Source organism: Syngnathoides biaculeatus, chromosome 12, assembly GCF_019802595.1.
Source record: "Syngnathoides biaculeatus isolate LvHL_M chromosome 12, ASM1980259v1, whole genome shotgun sequence".
In the NCBI taxonomy this organism is placed as follows: Eukaryota; Metazoa; Chordata; class Actinopteri; order Syngnathiformes; family Syngnathidae; genus Syngnathoides; species Syngnathoides biaculeatus.
Genome location: NC_084651.1, coordinates 28,806,976 through 28,829,382, shown reverse-complemented (window position 1 = coordinate 28,829,382; position 22,407 = coordinate 28,806,976). Strand labels below are relative to the sequence as shown.

Here is a 22,407-nt window from a genome sequence, read left to right as displayed (position 1 = left end):
CCAGAGTCATCTTACACACTACCATACTATGCTATCGAGCTACACTCTCCCTACCACTACTTTACAGTCAGTAACCTCCTTCAGATTACATCGTCTATACAAAATATAATCCACCTGCGTGCTTCTACCTCCGCTCTTGTAAGTCACTTTATGTTCCTCCCTCTTCTGGAAATAAGAGTTTACTACAGCTATCGCCATCCTTTTTGCAAAGTCCACACCATCTCTCCCTCAAAGTTCCTTTCCTGTATGCCGTACTTACCCATCACTTCATCGTCCCTGTTTCCTTTACCAATACGTCCATTACAATCTGCACCAATCACAACTCTCTCGCTGTCTGGGATGCTCAGAACTACTTCATATAGTTCCTTCCAGAATTTCTCTTCCAACTCGAGGTCACATCCTACCTATGGGGCATAGCCGCTAACCACATTATACATAACACCCTCAATTTCAAATTTTAGTCTCATCACTCGATCTGATCATCTTTTCACCTCCAAGACATTCTTAGCCAGCTCTTGCTTTAAAATAACCCCTACTCCATTTCTCTTCGGATCTCCTCTGTGGTAGAATCCCTGCTCCTAAAGCTTCTAGCCTTACTACCTTGCCACCTGCTCTCTTGGATGCACAGAATATCAACTTTTCTCCTAATCATCATGTCAACAAACTCCTGAGCTTTTCCTGTCATAGTCCCAACATTCACAGTCCTTACACCGTTGTTACACAGTTGTAGGCTATGTGCATTTCTCTTTTTCTTCTGACGATGGATCCAGTTTCCTCCTCTTGGTCTTCGACCCACAGTAGCTGAATTTCCACCGACGCCCTGCAGGTTAGCAGTGCCGGGGGCGGGTGTTGTTAACCCAGGCCACGACCGATCCGGTATGAGATTTCTTTAGATGAACGCTCATATTTATTTGGCACAGTTTTTACGCCGGATGCCCTTCCTGACGCAACCCTCTGCATTTATCCGGGCTTGGGACCGGCCTCCAGATTGCACTTGTTTGTGCCCCCATAGGGCTGCATTTGTGTGTATACAGCTACTAAAAAGAATTAATGATTTGGGGCGGACCACGTAAATCGGTCCCTCATAATGTAACAAAAGATCCGCGTACGTATGACACGCGTGCTAAATGTGTCGATGTGTGCATCGGGACGGCGTCAGGCACGCCAGCGAAGGCTGCTGCGTCACTTCGCACATCTTTCGGGCTCGTGGACGGCAGCAGCTCTTAAGAACACTGCTGACAATGCCGCAGTCAGCCGCGTGCAACAACAACGCCGTAAAGCGTCTCGGCTCGACGGTGTTGTTCATCTTGGACGGCAGCAGCTATGAACAACGCCCTAAAGCAGCCCAGCTCAGCTCTGTGATAAGCCACCTCGGCGCCGCAAATGAGCCACACTGGCTGAGGCACCGCGTCTGCCGGTCACGGCTTCGGCGAAGGCTGCGTGTCGGGCTTGTGGATGGCGGCGGTTCTGAAGAACGCTGCCGACAATGCCACACTCAGCCGCGTGAGACAACAACACTGTAAAGCGCCCGGGCTCGACAGTGTTGTTCATCGCGTACTGCAGCGGCTATGAACAACGCCCCAATGCAGCCCGGCTCGGTTCCGTGATAAGCCACCTCGGCGCCAGAAATGAGCCACACCAGCCAGCTGTGATGAGCCGCGATGTATCATCTCCACCTCGGAAGTGGATCGGACGGGGAGGCGGTTTGGCCGTGATCGAATATCATCTGAATATGGCTCGAAACAATAGGGTAATATTGCCCCGGTAACTTCACTCGGTTGTGTGATGTTCTCTTCATCAAAAAGAGCTTCCATGTCAGAAGGGGCGTGTTCGTCTCACGTAGTAGGGTCCACCACGTGTTTTCATTGGCGAATGGCCGGGGTACGTCACGGAGGGGATGCAGCCAATATGGTGACTACTTGGATGTTGTAGAATGACACTTCTTTAACTGCGCACATGGATGACGCGGTATCCGCTCATATTTATTTTTTCGTATAGATATTGAAGTGAATAATGTTATATGTATTTTTCATTACAATATCTATTTTAGAATGTTTATCGGGATGAGACCTGACCTTTAACAAATCTGGACTGCTGGCCAGTGGTCCAAGCTCCTCTTTTCCGATGAAAGTAAAGTTTGCCTTTGGAGGAAGATTAGTGAAGACAAGAACCCAAGCTTCTTGAGGTTTAGTGTGAAATATCCAGTCAGTCATGATTCAGGAGGCATTGTCTCGTGCAGGTGTTGGTAAACTTTTTTAAATCCATACTGACCGTAACAATCTACCAGAATGTTTAAAACAAAGCAAAGCAAATTTATTTATATAGAGCATTTCATGCACGAGGTAACTCAATGTGCTTTACATGATTAAAGGTATTTGAAAACAAAGAGATAAAACATTTAAAACGGGGAAAAAAAAATAAAAATGAAAATATTTAAAAAGTGCAAGTAATATGATCAAAAAGTGGATATATTCTAAAAAGTATGAGAAAAAAAAAAAGTTTTCAACCTGGATTTAAAAACATTCACATTTGGGGTTGGCCTCACCTCTGTTGGCAACCCATTCCATTTCCTTCACCATGTTTGCTTTGGACTCTGCGCTCCACTATTTGACCTCAGTCAGTCGATCCCAGAGCTCTACTGGGTTTGTATTCCGTAAGCATTTCTTACATGTATTCAGAACCTAAATCATTCAGTGATGTATAGACCAGTAGCAGAACTTTAAAATATATTCTAAAGCTGTCTGGAAGCCAGTGCAAGGACTTTCGGATTGGCTTTATATGTTCTGACCGCTTTGTTTTGGTCAGAACGTGAGCTGCAGCATTCTGAATGAGCTGCTACTCTTTTTGGGGAGTCCAGTCAGAAGACCATTCCAGTAGTCAAGTCTACTTGAGATAAAAGCATGGTTGAGCTTTTCCTGGTCTGTTTGACACATACAAGACTTCACTGTAGATATGTTTTTCAGATGGTAGAAAGGAGTTTTTGTGATTGATTTGATATGATTGTTGCAAGTCAGGTCGGAATCAATCAGAACACCAAGGTTTCGGACTTGGTCTTTGGTTTGTAAGATCGAGAGTCCAGGTGTTTACTAACAGCAATTGTCTTTTCTTTATTGCCAAAAACAATGGTCTGAGTTTTGTTGTGATTTAGTTGAAGAAAATTTTGGCTGATCCAGTTATTTATCTGATTTAGACAGTGGCACAGTACCTCAATTGAACTGTAGTCATCTGGAGACACTGGTAAATATAATTGAAAATTAAAGTTTGAAGAATTTGACCCAAGGGTAGTATATTAAGGCTGAACATGAGAGGTCCAAGAACTGACTCCTGAGACACCCCATGGGTCATTGCCATTTGCTGAGACCAAGCACTTACAACGGTCACAAAGTAGCTCCTTTCCTCCAGGTAGGACCTAAACCATTTGAGGACCATACCATTTAGTCCAACCCACGTTTCCAACCTGTTTAGCAGCATATTGTGTTGTACCGTATCAAAAGCCACGGTGAGATCCAACAAGACCAAAATTGTCACCTTTCCTGAGTCAGTATTCAACCTTATATCATTTAGTACTTTGATAAGAGCAGATTCTGTACTGTGATGAGTTCGGAAACCTGAATGAAATTTGTCAAAAAGTCCATTTAAATACAAGAAATTCCAGTTTATTAAAAATAACTTTCTCAGGAATCTTGGCTATGAATGGGAGATTTGAGATGGGTCTATAGCTTGCTAACATGGAATCGTCCAGTGCTTTTTTTTTTTTTTTTAGAAGAGGCTTAACAGCAGCTTTAAAAGTAATTCATCATTCCTTCTGCTGAGGATCTGTATGGAGATGCAGATTTAATCTTCCAGTAGAACCTGGCCCCTCCCCATACAGCCAGAAAGCACCAAAACCTTTGTGCGGCCTGGCATTATCAAGAGAAAAATGAGGGGAACCAGATCCCAAAACAACGGAGAACTGACCACAAGCATCAAGGAAACCTGAGCTGCCATAACTTCCAGGCAATGCCACAGCCTGAATGTCCCAATGGAATGGAGCATCGATGCAGTGAGGAAAGCACGGGGATTCCCAACCAGAAGATGAACATATCATTTTCAAAGTTCCATATTTTGATTGATTTAATATGACCCCAATTAATTCTTTGCTTTTCTTAATACAAAAACCTGAGAAGTAAATGTTGATTCCTTCACAGTATTCCACTTTTTTTAAATTCCTGATTTCATGGACCTTGAGCTGGAAACCAAAATTTAAATTATGTAAAATTTAACTTAAAATGAAAATGAAAATTGTTTAAATTGAAGGCACTACATCTATAATTTATGAAAGTTTCATTATTTAAATGGAATATGGAAATTAACTTTTCCATGTTATTCACATGGAAAGGGTCCGTATAAGAAAATGTTGGCTTTGATTGCAGAAAATCCTTGAAATTGATACAAATGACAAAACCTAAACGAGGGGCAATGTTTACTGTGCTTCCATAAACACTGTGCCTCGTATTGGTGCACATAGGCAATGTGAGGTCTTGTTTGTGCGCATGTGTGATGTCAACGGCAAATTATGGAGGAAAATAAGTATTCTTTGTTTATACCCTTCTGTCATGAATATGAGACATCAAGATGACATCCCGAAGTGCAGCGAGCTCAGCTGCAATGAGTTCCCACGGGAACGCATGGACAAGGGACGTGTTGTGGCACTTCAACGCAGAGTGGATTACCAGGCAGAACATTAGAGAAAAGACTGGACAACCGTGGCTGGCATGGTGGAGCAAAACAAATCAGCTGCCACTCCAGATGGACCATGGAGCTTCGGGGCCTCTTGCCCACTCAAAATGGACACCAATTGGGGCACCTGGTCGGGACAATGAATGGGATGAGAGTGACAGCTACAGGCAATGGTGTGCCATGGCAGACATGTATCTTCCTCCATAAGAAGAGGAGGACATGAGAATTTGACATTTTGAATACCAGAATGCACACCACTGGCAACTGGATTATTGCAAACCTGAAAGTCTACTGGTGAATCTGTGTTAATTGTGCCAACAAAGTACAGAAAACAATTATTGCAAACAGTGAGATAATCACAGCAGTCTGCAAGAATATAAAGCATGAACATGAGTCACACTAGTCATGGTAATAGTCAAAGCGAGGGGGAAAAAGGCTCTCGTTATCTGAAACCCAAGAAGTGATGTTTTATATAAATCTACTGATTTAAACTTAAATAATTTTAAGATGAAAAGTAAGGCTCAGAGATTTGGTTAGGATGCCAGTTTGAGTTTGGGTGAGAAAACAGCCATTTCTTCAGGGATAAAAAGGCTAAAAACACACTTTGTCGGGGATTTCTTTTTGCCTGGTGCTCTTTTTGTTTTTTGGTCTGCTCTTGCATCTTTTTTGGTTGGTCTGCCCAGAATATTTCTCTGATCTTAATTCTGCCCTCAGCGGTGACCCCTCCAAGCTACCCGGCAGAGCCCTGGTTAAAGCTACATCTTTAACCAAAAAATTATATTTTTGTTTCTCTGACCATATGACATTCTCACAATCCCCTTTTGGATCTCCGAAATGCTCTCTTGTAAACTTCTGATGGGCCTGATGTACTGGCTTCAGGGTTGGAAATGTCTGGCATTGCAGGATGTGAGGCTCTGGTGGCACAGTCTTTTATTGATGGTAGCCTTTGTTACTTTGGTCCCAGCTCTCTGGAGATGATTCACTAGGCCCCTCAGGTGGTTTGATAATTTTTGACACCACAACCATTACCTCTTGCCAACAGACCTTTACCTGTAAGGATCTTTACTTGAGGATTTTCTTGTCTTCTCCTTCCTCTTGTGGTGGGTTTTGAAATAGTTATCACTCCACACACCCTAACCCTAACCCTAAAAGCTTGAAGAGCGTACAGCCAGAATTGTGGCAAAGTACATATCTACCCTGTTACAAAAAAAAAAAACCTCCTGTATTTAAGCTTCTGAAGATCACAGTTGCCTCTACAATCCTTTATAATCCTCCAAGTGATCTTTCGTTTTTTCTTTTTTAATAAATTTCCAAAAATTTAAAAAATCCCAATTGTTTCTGTGAATGTGGGATGCTGTGTGTACATTAAGAAAAAAATGACTTTAGAAAATGTCTGCAATTAAAGTGTAAAATTTAATTGGGTCTGAATACATTATGTGCCTATTGTGAATGTTAAATAAATTTCCCAAATAAAGGTAAATAATTTACCTGAAAGCCAGCTCAAAAACGGAACCACCACTATCGCTGCACACGGCAAGAGTTGGGTCGTCTGTGAACTAAAAATAGGGGAAAAATAAGACCAAATCATTTGACTGGTCCATCTTCTCAAATACTTCTATTTTTTCAGTTTACCAAGAGTAATGTTTAAGATCAAACAAATGTACAAAGATAAGTATATGTATAACGCTATTTTACACAATATATTTTAAAATGGTGGGACAGTAGCGCAGCTGTAGAGGGATGGCCTCACAGTTCTGAGAACCGGAGTTAAAATTCTGGGCCCGCCTGTGTGGAGTTTGCATGTTCTCCCCGTGCCTGCGTGGGTTTTCACCGGGCACTCCAGTTTCCTCTCACATCCCAAAAACATGCATTCATTGGAGACTCTAAATTGCCCCAAGGTGTGATTGTGTTTGTGATTGTTGTCTGTCTCCACATGCCCTGCAATTGGCTGGCATTGATTTTAGGGTCGACCCTGCCTCCTGGCCGATGACAGCTGGGATAGGCTCCAGCACTCCTGCGACCCTTGTGAGGATAAGTGGCTTAGAAAATGGATTGATGGATGGATATTTTTGTATAAATGATTTTATTGAGAAAAGGTTGAAAAACAAAAAGCTACCTGGTTTGGTGTGGAAAAGTAATGCGGCTCATTGTTAAATCATGAATTAACTGTGGCTTCCCACATTTTTTGGTTCATTTTCACTGACCACACTGAAACCTGATTTACGATTGATAAACTGATATTACTTAAACAGAAGATGTTTGGTTTCATATCAAGAAAGAGTACCACAGATGCATTATTTGCCTTAGATGTTGATGGAGATATACAGAGAATGTCAGAAGGAGCTAAACTATGTGTGTGGATCTAGAGAAATCCTATGACAAAGTACCAAGAGGGGAACTGTGGTACTGCATGCGCAAGTCTGCAGTGGCAGAGATGTTAGAAAATACAGAACATGTATAAGGACAGCAGAAGAGTGGTGAGGTGTGCTATAGCTGTGAAAGACAAGTTTAAGGTGGAGCTGTGACTAAAGATTTTCAGTGTTGATGGATATGATAACAGATTAAGTTAGAAGAAATAGGAAGGGTGGAGAACTTTACATAATTGGGATCAACAGTCCAAAGCAATAGTGAGTGAGGTAAGGAAGTGAAGAAAGGAGTCCAAGCAGGTTCGAACAGGTGAAGGAAGGTGTCAGATGTGTTATGTGACAGATGAGTCCCTGCTCGGATGAAGGACAAAGTTGATAAAACAGTGGTGAGACTATCCATGATGTACGGATTAGAGATAGTGGCATTGAAGAGAGAAGAGGAACCAAAGCTGATGGTGGCAGAAACGAAAAGGTAGAGGTTCATTCTGTTAATGACCAGTTTATTTTTTAAAATGAGAAATTATCTATCAGAAAGGACAACGCTTAGCATTCAGGAGTAGTGCCTAGCAGCCCTGCCGCACCCACCTCCCTCAGCTGTGTTGGGTTGCAATAGGTCCCTGCTCCCCCCGCCGAGTGGCCAGTTGTCTTGTCGCCTCAGATGAGACAGCAAACCACACTCAGCGTGGAAGTTATCTTGTGAACACCGAGTTCCTCTCTGCTGAACCCCTTGCCCTAATCCACTCTTTGATTTATTGGGTGGGATCCTTAGCCTCTGTGGTGCAGACGCAGAAATTATGGGATATTTTTGTCAAGCTTTATATATGTAAAACAGTGTCAATTCACTTGTATGTGTCCATAAGCAAACACAGCTGTTCCTCCTTGAATGGGTATGGGACCACTCACTAATTGCGACCAATAACTCTTGAATACGTGAATTGCTTGTGTATTCCCTCACTTATACTCTCGTTCGATAGAGTTCTATCATTCACTTAGTCAGATCCAGTACACTTCAGTAATGTAGCAGGGTTCAGGACCCTATTCCTCCAAGCTTCTTCTCCTGCACTATTCTCTCGTCCTCTCCTTCCCTCACAGGGTGTATGTAGGAATAACTGAATATAATTATCATACATCGGCCTCCAATAAAGAAATGCTTTCCTCTGCTCTAGATAATGTGGCAGCCGCTAATATCAGAATTTTACAACCAGGAGCACCTGTTGTCTGTTAAAGAAATGACCACACATGTACTCAGCAATCTTCCACACACGCACACACACAAACAAGTACACTTTGCTTCCAACTATGTTTTGCTCGGCCGTCTCCTTTTTGTAACATCCATGTAAATAAGTGGTTTTGAAACAAAATAAATAGAGGTGCTGAAGAGAAGATAATCAGAGAGTGCAGTGGTGAATTGTACAAGATAGCTCCTCTCCTCTCTCCTTGCAAGCTGTCAAACTTGAACTGGTGTCTTTGCTTTCTTTTTGTCTAGTTTAATGAATGTCTAATTGGTAAACCTGGCATTTACTTGGTCCTTCGAGCTGGATCTCAAGATACCTGAGGTTTCAAGGGGCTGAGTCGACGGCAATGGCAAAGACCGCTGCCACGGCATTTGAGACCCTTTCCGGGACTGGGCCTCGACTTTGCGTCTGGAGACTGAGGGTTGACGAGAAGCCGAAGGAAGTAAAGACATTTCTGATGAGTAGGAAATGTAGGTAGGTAAGTAGTACTTGAGTGCTACAAAAAAAGACAGAAAGTTGACACCTGACAGAAGAAGGAGAAATTTATGGAGCTTTATGCAAAACATTTAATAATCATGGCTGCAGACGTGGAACAGGTAGAGGAAGAGTAATGGGGAGGGAATGCAAATTTGATCAAAAAGAAATTTGCTGGTGTTGTGGAGAAAAAGGTCACATTTCCCATGACTGCCCGAAAAACGAAACACCCACCACTACATAACTAGAGCAGCCATCTTCCCATCAAAAATGTCACAATTAATGCTACCAAAACGCAACTTTTTAATTTGCGCCATACGTTTGTTGGGGAAAAAATGGCTTGCTGAAACTAGGACTGGGCTTAGTTCCATCTCCGACAGGAAATAGAGAGTGAAAAGAAAAAGGGAATTACTGGGAGGACAGTTGAATGTCTCACAAAATAGAAACCCAGCACTCTATTATTACACCTTAAATATTCTAAACAAACCTCCCACAAGAACAGGAGCTCTCTTGATGCAAACAGCTCAAGAAATGATTGAACAACCACAAATTGACATAGGAAATGACTCAGTGCATGTGACTATGTATTTTAAGATACTGTAAACTTATAACAGCCCACACCAGCCAAAATCATGATCGATTATCTGAACTCAGATGGTATATCAGTCGTGGTGGCAGGAACAAGACTGACTGACAAGACTGACAAAATAGATGAGACAAGGAATGGACATCAACACGCAAATCATTGTACAAAGAAACTGGACGAGAGTGGAAGAGTTTGGACAATTTGTATTGGTAGCATGAAATGTTTCTGATTGGACAGAAAAAGAACCAGATTTGGATTGGGATGCTAAGATGACCATGTAACAAATGAAGACATACTTTCAAGTGATGTGTTAAACGAAATGCAACAACAAAGCTTACTGAACTAAAACTAAAAAATAGAACCAAAATGTGGAAAATTAAGGTGCCACATTACAAAATGGGATTTATGTCAGCACAGATAAAAAAGCCATTCCACCAAAAAATCTTTTTAAATGGGCGGCAATAATGAGCCATGGGAAGTCTCATTTTTCAACAGGGGGAATGATAGCCCTGATAAGAAGACATTACACGACCCATGAATTTAACTTGAAAGCAAAAAATTTTGTCAGGCTTGTTTGACCTGTGCTCGACATAATATACAAGGGAATGTGCATCCAAAATGTGGTCAGTTTCCTCAGGCTACATATCCATTTCAGAAAATAAACATGGATTTCATTGAACTAAACAAAAGTGAGGGAAAACAATACTGTTTAAGTCATTATCGATGCTCTTTCAAAGAAATATTACCAGCTAAACAACCTGATGCACTAACAGTAGTGAAGCATTATACAAAGACATCATACCAATAGAACACACTTTGTAAATGAAATGGTCAACAAAATAGGATTAATGTTCCACATTAACTTCAAAAACACTACTGGTTTTACCATCCACAAAGTGAAAAAATGAATAGTACAATTAAAAACAGACTGAAGAAATACATGGAAGAAACACAGACCATGAACACACTGAATAGATTTACTCAAATTATACATACATTACAAGCAATACAGGTCTCATTTCATTCAGAACACTGTTTGGGGGAAAAAAAAAACTCACAAGTGGGAAGGTCAGTTTCAGGAGTTATTAAGAACCCCAAACAGCTTTAAAAATACTAAAAAGTGCTACTTGAGTTCATTTGCCAATTGTAAGAAAGTTTTTGATTTTGAAACCATTGTTAAAACTAAAAACTAATTAGTTTTTATTACTTGTAAGATAGCTGTTCTCATTCTCACTGTCAAGGACGCTGGAGTCCGGTTACACAGGGGGTAGTGGTATTTAGAATGCTTCTGTCTCAACCCGGTTAAAAAAAAAAAAAAAAAAAAAAAAAAAAAAACAAAAAAAAAACGAGGCATTTAGAAGAGTGAGACTGCTGTCATAATGGTGACTAAACAGTTAAACTTTGCTGTAGGGTGTTAGATGAAAACTATCTGTTATTTTAATGTTTCTGTTCGAGTGGTACCTGTGGGAACCACCCAAGGTCCCAGAAAAACAAATTGTATAACTACATACACAATGCTGGATTCGAGTTCATTAAAATGACATGGTAGATGCACAAATGTAAAACCACATTCTTGCCACAATAATCAGGCCATGAAAGTTGCAAGTGTTACAATATGTGTACCTGCAAATGGAACTTGGGCTTATGTGTCTTCCAAAAATCCTAAATTCCCTGTGCGGACTTGTGCATGTTACAAACTACAACAACTTGCCTTTGAAACAGTTTTGAGGCTAAAGGGAGTGACTGCTTATTTAAACACTAAATTAGATGTAGAAAAATAGTTTCAAATCACAACAGGCATTTCTGGACGAAAGATTAACTGGCTCCTAATATTAAAACAAGCAGCAAAAACTTGTTCAAAAGATTATGTTGTTTGCATGGGTCCACAGAGCATACCAGTTCTATTACCTGATAATGAATGCAAAGGAAAAAAAAAGGGGGGCGGGGAGGTTTCTGTGTATCCATTAACTTCTTTTGAAAAAACAAAAAACATTGTTTTCTTATGAGGTGTCACCAGGAAATTTCACATGCATCAAATTGATGGGAACTGGAAACAAATTAGGAAATCTATCAGCATTGATGTATAAACCCATTTTTTGCCATTGTCATGGTGGTGAGGCGGTAAGTCTTTGATTTTTTACGCCAGATGCCCTTCATGACACAACCCTTCATTTATTCGGAGAGGGAGCTGGAGACTATCCCAGCTAACTTCGGGCAGAGGCAGACTACACCCCAAACTGGTCTCCAGCCAGTTGCAGTGCAAATATCGACACGATCACTGAGCGGGAATCGATCCCATGCTGCCCCCACTCAAAATGGTCCTCTGAGGAAAACCCTAACAACAACATGGCCCGCAAGAGAAATAAGTTTAACACCCCTGCACTAACTACACCATCAGACTGAAAAAAATGTAACAAGTTACTGTGCTTTGATAACTTTATTATTGCCATTTGTCTTCATCCTATGTCTGCTTATGAATTAACATCTACTGTACATGCAGTTTGACCTGAAAACTGGCATAGACTGAGGAAGAGTTGAATTACATGGGCAAAATAGCAGAAAGAAACACGTGGATACACCTTGCACACTGTAAAAGGTCATCTCAGCTGAGTCACCCAAAGGGAAAGGTGAGCAAAGTCCAGCATAAGGTGGGTGCAGATTTATAGTATCTGAAAATACCTGAAGGCTGGTGAAGATTTAAGACACCTGACTCATTTAGCGGTGACTTGGTCAAGATGACTTCAAAATTGCTAAATAATATGATAGCATGTTGGGCTGCAATGTTGACAGCCGTAATATTTTTGTTCATATGGTACCTTTGGACACCTGTAAATCTGACAAAACCACATAACAACAGAACCAATAATTATACTCAGTCAAGTATGCCTACCACACATAACAAAGAGGCACAACCTCATTTCAAAAAACATTGGTAAACAACTATGTGGCAGTCACCGAGGCATGAGGGGAGGACTCCATGTGTGCCTCCCAATGAATCATCCATCCATCCATCCATTTTCTTTTGCCGCTTATCCTCATGAGGGTCGTGAGGAACATTTTTTTAACAAATTGGAAACAACTGGTTGTTATTCATGAAGAATGCAGCTAACAGGGTAAACTATCGTTAGATCATGTGCATGGGCCCTAGGGCTACTACTACGTGTCATTCCAGCAGAAATCCCAACACAGTGGAGCTTGTAGGTCATGAAAATAACTCCTAACACCAATTGTCAGAAATGGAATAGTGTTTATTCAACAACTAAGGCAGTAAATGATAAACTGATATTTTCTACTCATGTTGCATTGGCTAATTTCTCCTGTGTTAGCTTTACAGGGACAGGTGTTAAGGTGGGAAGTCTCAATGAATGTCTAATTGATAAACCTGACAGTGTACCATGACAGGCTCATCCAACATTCATATTTAATGTTTCCTTGTTGTAGATGTGCACTTTTCTCATCCAACTTACAATTACTGTTGTCTCTCTCCCAAATCTAAAAACTGATGAGTTATTGACTCAAATTCTCAATCAACTTCAATTATAATACCAGGAAAGTACAGAGGAAACTTAAAAATTTCACTCTGGCAGTGTAAAACTCTTACAGGATAAAGAGATCCAGATTCTCCATTCTGAATGAGCTGCAGCTGTTTTTGGAAAGTCAAGTTAGAAGGCTATTACAGTACTCAAGCCTACTTGAGATAAAAGCATGGCTAAGCTTTTTCTGGTCTCCCTGAAACATGCAAGTGTTCACTCTAGATATGTCCTTCATGTAGCAAGGCAGTTTTAGTAATTGATTGACTGTTGAAAGTAAGGCCGGAACCTATCAGAACACCAAGGTATTCAAAGACTTGATCTTTGGTTTTTAAAGCTAGTGAGTCCGGGTATTTACCATCAGCAATCCCATTTTCTTTATTGCCAAAAACAATTCTTACTTTCATTATGGTTTAGATGAAGAAAATTCTGGGTCATCCAGTGATGTATCTGTTTGAGAAAGTGAAAACACCTCAATTGAACTGTAGTCATCTGGAGACCCTGCTAAATATAACTTATGTGCAGGGTTATGATCGTGAAAATTAAAGTTCTGAAGGATTTGACACAAGGGTAGCATATACAGGCCGAACAGGAGGGGTCCAAGAACTGACCCTTGAGGAACCCCACAGGTCATTGCCATTTGTTGACATTGAGCACTTGGAATGATTACAAAGTAACTCCTTTCCCTTAGGTAGGGCCTGAAACATCCTACCCATGTTTCCAACTTGTTCAGCAGTATATTATGATCTATTGGATCAAAATCAGCACTGAGATCCAACCTTTCCTTGCCGAAATTGACACCTTTCCTGAGTCCATATTCAACCTTTTATCATTTCGCGCTTTGATAAAGAGCAGATTCTGTCCCGTGATGAGTTTGGAAACATGATTGAATTTTGTCAAAACATCCATTTAAATTCAAGAAATTGAATTGAAATTAATTAAAATTAAAGTTGATTGAAAATAATCTTGGCTATGAAAGGGAGATTTGAGATGGGTCAAAAGATGGGAAGAAAGACCAAAGAGAAGTTTGATGGCTGTAGTAAGGGAAGACATGATGTGTTACAGAGGAGGATGCAGGAGATCGGTTTACATGGGAACGGATGACACTGTGGTAATCCCTAACAGCACAAGATGAAAGGAAAAGAATAACAAAAGATAAGGGATATCTATCATATGATTCAGCAGTTTGTAATCCTTTCGGATTAATGTGGACTGTTGGAACAGCGGTGAACCTTGCAGGAGTGGCCGGCCTTTAAAAACTATCCCAAGATCACAGCAATGGCTCATCCAAGAGGTCACAAAGGAACCCAAGATAGCATTTAAAGAACACCAGACCGCTTTTGCTTCATTTCAGGTTAGTTTTCATGACTGGACAATATGAAGAGGGCAAGAATGGCATCCACAGCAGCGTTCCAAGGTGAAAACCTCAGCTGACCACTTTTCCCACAAAAAATATATATTTTTTGCTTTTGGGAGTTTTTAAAAATCTAAATGATTCCCGAGATTTTTGGGAGAATATTCTATGGATTGAGAAGACAAAAGGTGAACTTTTTGAAAGGTCTGTCTTGTTAAATTTGACGTAAATGTACAGTAACTGTTGGTTGGTTGGTTGGAAGAATGCACAAACCCTACAGCTGTGTGTATGGGACTTTGAATGTTGGGACTATGAGAGGTGATGATGATGATGATGATGACGCTCTCAAACTGTTTAAAAGTTAATGTTATTTTGCCTCCTGCCTCCTATATCTAAAATACAGAATTAGCTTTTTGTGCACTGTATTTTCCGTGATTTCATCCTGAATCAGGCTGTGCCAAGGTGGAATTTTAAAATTACACACCATCTGATCCAGCAGCCACTTTTAACATGTACCCATCATATAAAAACCTTGTGTTACCGGGCAGCTCTTGTCTTCTTCTTGAGCTATCCTCTCAGGAGACACACGTCTCCTGTGCAGCAGTTGCCTGGATAAGACCCGGAGGTCTGTATTGCACATTCCTTTGTAATAAATCTATTTACTCATCTAATCATTGGTCATCTCTTCCTCGATCCGTGAAGACCCGTAGGGTCCAACTCGCAAATCCCTACAATGTTCATAGGGTAAAAAAAAATGAACGGAGAGCGTGTCATTCATGTGCAAAGTTGCGGAAGTCTCACTCGACATCCCAGTGGCAGCCATATTGCCTGCAACGTTATTTGCAGATGGGACACTGCACACACTGGGACATTCGCCAGTGAGAGATGCCGTAACACCTGCTATGGCAGATGAACAAGGGAGAGTTTCGGATTTTTCTAACCCCCCCTTCTAAGACTGAAGCTCATTTTTGAAGAACATCGGGTGAAGTGACTGGGGGCATATTACCCTATCATCTTAACCCACATTTAGATATGTGGATCACTTATAACAACAGACTCCCCGACAGACGGATGAGGAATCCGATGAAAAATTCTAAATGACAGGCCCATAATTGTTCAATTTCCTAACCCTTTTACAAGTCTTATGTAGCGTATTCAGGAGGACCCATGTAGGGCAAAGTATATACGTCAGGGGGGCCCAGACACCAGTGGCCAGTGGGGGGATCGCTCCTTTCTCCTCCGTGGCAGCGGTGTGACAACACGGGCCAGTCATCCACCCAGTCCGACCCACTTCCGCGTCGGGTGAAACGGCTGCTCAGTGTGGCAACCAGCGATATGATGCAGCTCTTTTGTTATGGTCTGAGAGGATTACGTCATCGGACGCAGACGGATCTTTTTATTCATCCTGCTGCTAACAAACAAGTAAACGGACACTCCCAATATGACGCGGATCTTTTGTTACGTTCTGAGAGAAGGATTACGTCGTCAGACACCGAAGGAGCTTTTTATTCTTCCTGCTGCTCACGAACAAGTAAACGGACGCTACCGATATGACGTGGATCTTTTGTTACGTTCTGAGAGAAGGATTAGGTCGTCGGACGTGGACAGATAATTTCAATTATTGCTGCTTTCGGAGAAATTGTTAGAAATTGTTCGATTTCTGTGACTATACGTCTACTTGGCTAGATAGCTCTGTCTTTGTACTTCTATTTATTGTTGTGTGTTGTATTGTATTGTGTGTATGATGAAATTGTCTCAAACACAAAACAAGTGCTTTGTTATATGTTGCCGATTTGACCAATTTAACCGATTTATTCTAAATTTACACATAACATATTCTACAAACTGAGACAAATTAGTCCCCCACAACTATTTTGTTTAATAGCTCTATACACACCGACCAGTCATTTACAACCCACATAGCTCTCGTCCTGTGCACCTGTGCAATACATTTTTCACAACGAACTGGGTGTTTTGGAAAAGTGTGAAAAGCGAATCCATCCTCCAAGTGTTTGAGTAAAATCCAGCAATACGACAAGCCGGCATTTTGGCTAAAACGATGAAAAAAAAACTATAAAAACTACTACACACAACACAAATGCCTTCAGAGGATTTTCATGGCGGTAGATGAAAAATTCCATATACATGTATGACAACATCCTGACATGGGTCCATTCTGGCTGCCTTTTTTTTTTTTTTTTTAATTAAACATACTAAAAATCATGCCTTGTGTGTCATTAGACCTTTAAGATACCATATGATGGCGCTCACGAGGCAGTGAGGAACAATTGCATTTCACATCTGTAAGCAGAAGCAACTTAAATTGCCCCACACACTGCCTGTGTAGGCAGGTCATGACTGATGATGTATACACACATGGTGTCACATCAAAACAAATGATCACACCACAGCAAACGGAGTAGCATAACTGGAGAATAATAAAACAAAAGAATGACTCACAAAATAATTGACACAAAACATGAACTTTGAACGCTATTTACCTCCTCTCAGCATGCTTTGCGGCACTATGGTGGTCCCGAGTGTCGAAAAGCATGCTCAAAGGATGTAAATAGCATTTAAAGTTCATGTTTTGCGTCAATATTTTGTAAGACATTCTTTTACTACTATTCTTATTTGGAAGTTATGCTAGTCTATTTGTTGTGATGTGATAATTCCAGTTTCGATGTAACACCGCGTGTACAACATCATCAGCAATGACCTGCCTACACACTGCGTGTGTATGGCAATCTAAACTTCTGCTTGGACATGTGAAATGCAATTGTTCCCCACTGCCTCATCAGTGCCATCATATGGTAGCTTACATACACGCTAAAACACATGCTGGCGGTGTAACCAGTGTGTATTAAAACTGCATATGTATTTGCCTTAGCGCAACCCCCGGGGATAGAGGGAAGGCTATTACTTCATCTAATCTTGATTCCTCTTCTTGCCAGCGCATGCCTCCACCTTTCTAATTGTTCCTCCACCTGCTCCATGATTTCACTGCAGATCACATCATCTGCAAACATCATGGTCTAAGGGGATTCCAGTCTAACCTCCTGTCATTACCACTGCAAACATAAAGTGGCTCAGAATTGATCTCTGATGCAGTCGCACCTCCACTTTAAATTCTTCCGGCACACATCATTCTTTTGCTGCCATCATACATGTCCTGCACTAAACTAATACGTCTCTGGCACACCAGTGTCACGCATGCTGGACAGTTCCTCTCTCGGTACTCTGTCACAGCCTTTCTCTAGATCCAGAAAGACAATATATCTTATCCTGACCTTCTCTGTACTTTTCCATGAGCATTCTCAAGGAAAATAATGCATGTGCGGTATGGTTTCTTGGCAAGGGAAGATGGCGAATACCAATGTGGCAGACTTTGGCACCTTCTCCCTCTTTACGTTTGTGTTTTTTGGGCGACTAGGGACTCAAGTACACGAGAGGACTTGCTAACCATCAGAGTCTTCTCCAGACATTTTTTTAACAACTCTCGCCAAGTCGCCGAATTGTTTTCCGTCGTTACTTGTCGGCGCCTCTTCAAAGCCTCTCCCTTTCCATCGACGCGAGACAGTATACAACTTGACCTGAAAAAAAGAAAAACAAATTGACTGACTAGAGTTTCCGTCGATCCATCTCGTGAACCTACGCTCCTACCTAGCCAACAAAATGGACGAACTTCAGCTTCTGATCAAGAGCTGTTAAAACTTTGGACGTTCTTCTTCCCTGTGCTTCATGGAGATATGGCTTTGTGGACGCGTCCCTGACACCACCATTCACCTTCGTGAGCTAACACAGACATCAAAAAAGCGGTGGAATATGCTTTAACCCAGATTCACTGCTTATTATCATGGGAGATTTTAACACAGCTAAACTTAACTACAAAGTCCCTAAATATAAGCATCACGTGAAATTTCCGACAAGGGCAAATAACACTCTAGACCACTGTTAAACTTCCATCAAAAATGCATATCGTGCAATCCCCCGTGCACCTGTTGGCTCCTCTGATCACTGCTTAATACCTACATACAGGCAAGCACTTAAGTGTGTGAGGCCTTTAGTAAAATCGTTTGAAAAGTGGACCAATGGAGCAAAATTAGAACTTCACAGCTGCTTTGACTGCACAGACTAGAGTGTCTTTGAAAATTCAGTGTGCAGCCTAGATGAATTCACAGATATTCTTACCATGTATGTCAGTTTCTGTGAGGAGGTATGTATACCAACAAAAACTTTTCGCACGTTCAGTAACAACAAGCCGTGGTTTTCAGCCAAACGTAGGCAACTCTGCCAGGTTAGAGAGATTGCATATCGTAGTGGGGACACGGCCCTCTACAATCGCACAAGAAACAAGCTGACTAAAGAAATTAACATTGCAAATAGCGACTATGCAGTTAAGATGGAAAAACATCTCTGCCTTAATGACTCCAAATAAATTTGGCACGGATTACAATTGCTCACTAATTACAAGCGACATTCCCACCCAGTAGAAAACAAGAACGGGCTAACCGACGACATACGATGAGTACGACAATCGGATGCCATGAGGTGCAGTCATTAGTGTAGAGCAAGAAGAGCAGAGGTGAGAGGACACAACCTTGGGGTGCTGATGGTGCATGTGGATGAGGTGGTGTCCTCCAGCCTCACCTGTTGTGTCCTGCCCATCAGGAAGTTGTAGATCCACCGGGAGATGGCAGGCGAGACACCGAGCTGGAGAAGTTTGGAGGAGAGGAGTTCAAGGATGATGGTGTTGAGCGGAGAGCTGAAGTCCACGAACAGAATCTTCGCACAGGTACCCTCGCTGTAGAGATGTTCAAAGATGAAGTGCAGACCCATGTTGACTGATCATCCGGAGACCTGTTAGCTCGACAGGCAAACTGCAGTGGGTCCAGCTGGGGACCTGTGACACTCTTGAGGTGGTCCAGCACAATGTGTTCAAAAGACTTCATGACCACAGATTTCAAAACAACAGGCCTGGAGTCATTAAGACCTGAGACTGCTGCTTTTTTTGGGGTCTGGTATAATGGTGGAGTGTTTCAAGTTGGCTGGTACTTCACATAGTTCTAGAGACCTGTTTAAGATCTTTGCGAAGACAGGAGCAAGTTCGTCTGCACAGACTTGAGGCAGGATGGGAACACAACGTCTGGGCCCAGTGCTTTGTTGATCTTTGAAGAAGGTTGTGATTCCACTGACCACTACAGGGAATAAGGCCACTTTCGGCATCGTCTTTTAATCAAGAATACTTTTTAGCCCTCCGCCAAAAAAAAAACAAAGTAGAAAATTCTGAAAAAGTTATCATGGAGTTTTAAGCCATCTCACAATAATTCATACATCCATCCACCCATCCATCCATACATACATTTTCTGTACCATTCTCCCTACTATGGTGGCAGGTGTGTTGGAACCTATCTCAGCTATTTTGGGCGAGAGGTGGGGTACATCCTGAACTGGTCCGAGCCAACCGCAGGGCACAGTACAAGGAAAAAAAAAAGTCACTCTCATATTCACGGTTACGTGCAATTTATAGTCTTCAATCAACATGTCACGTTTTTGGGATATGGGATGAAACCTGAGTGCCCAAAGAAAAGTCACGCAGGCATCGGGAGAACACGCAAACTCCACAAAGGCGAGACCAGGGTTTGAATCCCGGTCCACAGAACTGAGGTAGATGTGCTGACCAGTTACCCACAATTCCACAATTCTGTTTGATATTGAGTCTTTGCACAGGCTTTCAGCACTTCAAATATTGAATGTAGAAACATTTAAAAGAGTATCTTTAATCAATAAAATGATTTAAAAACTGAATTTATGTTCAGTTGGGTTATATTTGATATTTACATTTGTCTGATGGTCTTAGACCACTGTTTTTTTAAACTGCTCCCTCCAAGATAAACACGTACACATTTGTACACTGCTGATGTGGTCTCTGCGCACAGATATTTTGCGTTGTGCAAAAAAAAAAAAAATCCAACCCAAATTAAAGGTATAGCACACGATACAGTGTGTGCCATTTTTCAATGCGATTCAATGAGTGAGGGGTGACTGGGTGCTACATCCAATGGCACAATTTACATACGCACTTGGGCAGCCTGTTAACATTGTTTACAATGACAGCATCCCAATGCGCCGCCCACCACCAGTATTTAGTTTGGAAAGCGGTATGGGGAACGTAGCGTGAGATACACTTCTTATGTTTACCATCAATCATAATGACAAAAGTAAAAAAGCAAAAGAAATTCGATTATTTTAAGATGCAATGACTGTCAAATTGTGTGACAATAGAAGACAAAATGGTGAAACTGGACAAGATTTTGCTCTTTCTCGAGCGAGAAAGGTCTGGTCTGAAAACTGTGTTTCAAACCCAAAGTAGCAAGCAAGTTTTTAGAATTAAACGTCCGGACAGAATGGAAGCTGGGCTACTTAAAGAACCACATTCAGCACAAGTCATTTCAAAGCAGTTCGAATTGAATGCAGATGTAAGATGGGAATCAGGACAAGTACTTTGTTAGGGGAGAGCGCCAAAGAGAGAGGAAAGGAACAACCTGACACTAGTTTTTAAAAAAAAAAAAAAAAAAAAAAGTTAGTCAAAATTTCACTGACAAAATTTGCACCATCCACAGGATGAATCTCTGCTGTCAGTTCAATATTAACCATCACATAGCAAAGTACCTGAGTATACCAGAACACTCACATAGCAAAAGTTATAGCTTTAATTCAATCGATCAGATAGTAAAGGATGAGATAGTGTGTAATGTTAAAATTCCAATTTGGCACTCCCTTATCAAGCATGAAGCACAGACTAAGTGCACAAAAACCTAGTTTTGCATTTTAAATACAGGAAGCAAAATAACCATAAAACTGGGACCATCATTCGGCTTTCAGCATAAACTGAAAAAGCTATTGCAAGCAATAATTCAATTTTACACAAAGAAAAACACAGAGATATCATTGTGAATTTAAAAACAAAGGAAATACATTTGTAAGCGGGTTTTCAAACCTATAGACCATACTGTAGTTGAGTTAGTTTAGTTAGTAATGTATTTTTTGTGTAAAAATGCAGAAGTTTGTTGACATTTTCACAAGTTTGAAAAACAAAACTGTTCAGAATAAATGAGTTCTGATGGGTGTGTAAATGCTGTAATATGATTCTTTTAATAAGTCATGTAATTTTCCAGGATGACACTGACCTGACCACAGTGCACACGTCTGATGTTGGTCAAAGGGACCACTAAGGGCTTGGGTTGTTTGCTTAGGGACATAAAAAAAAAAATTGGAGGGAACATTGGTGCGCGCGCAGACAATTTAAAATCAGGGTGTTGGAGGGGTTGCCCCCTTACCCCGGTCATGATGCCACCCCCACCTCCCATCCCAGGGGGTGCACTGCCCAGTTAGAAATTCACTGTCTTCAACAAAGTGGGGACTGCAAAAAAATTTGAGAAGAGGACCAATACTGTTTCACAGGACCGTATATGGATATCCTGTGCAAAGCTTTTGAACAGTGCTTCGTACTTCGACTCTTACAATTGTATGAACATTTATGTGTGTGTTTTATGACTTACCTTCACATGCAGAATTGCTGCTCCTGGAGGATGTGCGTCAGAGATTGTTCTCAGAAGTTTCCCATTGGCAAGATCCCACATGGTCATCTGATCATGAAGAACATAACCAATAATTGTGATGAAGCTCTAACCCCCACCCCAAAAAAAGGATATATGATCTTTGAGCAACGCCACCTCAAGCAACATATGTCAGAATAGTTGAAGGCATACGTTTCTATACACTTTGCATAAACATTAAATTTTTTGTCTCTGTCTGAAGCCAAATAAGACGAAAATAATACGACTTCTATTGCAGGCAGCTGTCCCATAAAAGTTGTCCCACTAACAAATGATTGCGAGTGTTAAGTTTAAATCTCATGCACGAAGACTGACCATTTTCTTCCCAAGAACAACAGATGAAGCAAATTAAATGTCAATTGACTCTGGTTCTTAAATTTACTCACCTCTCACGTAAAGTGAATACACTTTGAAACATTCCAAGTAACAGACCATCCCAGTGTTCATGCCACAGACAGGACCAAGCTTACTCACAGCATCCAAACAGTACCATAAATTTTCTTAGTTTCCATTTAGAGCGCATT

At 41.3% G+C, this 22,407-nt stretch overlaps 1 protein-coding gene across 14 annotated transcripts in view; it reads right to left on the bottom strand.

Moving 5' to 3' along the window:
- The window catches only part of vps8 (VPS8 subunit of CORVET complex), a 235,964-nt gene that overhangs the window by 169,934 nt on the left and 43,623 nt on the right, over positions 1-22,407 (bottom strand). For 11 of the 14 annotated variants that reach the window (XR_009797466.1, XR_009797467.1, XR_009797468.1 and 8 more), the window contains exons 8-9: positions 21,827-21,913; positions 6,208-6,275 (exon numbers count right to left, since the gene is read on the bottom strand). Coding sequence is in view for 10 of the 14 variants with exons in the window: in XM_061837413.1 (XP_061693397.1) it covers positions 6,208-6,275; positions 21,827-21,913 (155 nt within the window). In the remaining 4 variants the exon portion in view is untranslated. Of the gene's footprint in view, positions 1-6,207; positions 6,276-17,727; positions 17,858-17,927; positions 18,060-18,914; positions 18,966-21,826; positions 21,914-22,407 lie in introns of those variants that run through there. The other 3 variants (XM_061837417.1, XM_061837415.1, XM_061837418.1) reach the window with 3 other exon arrangements.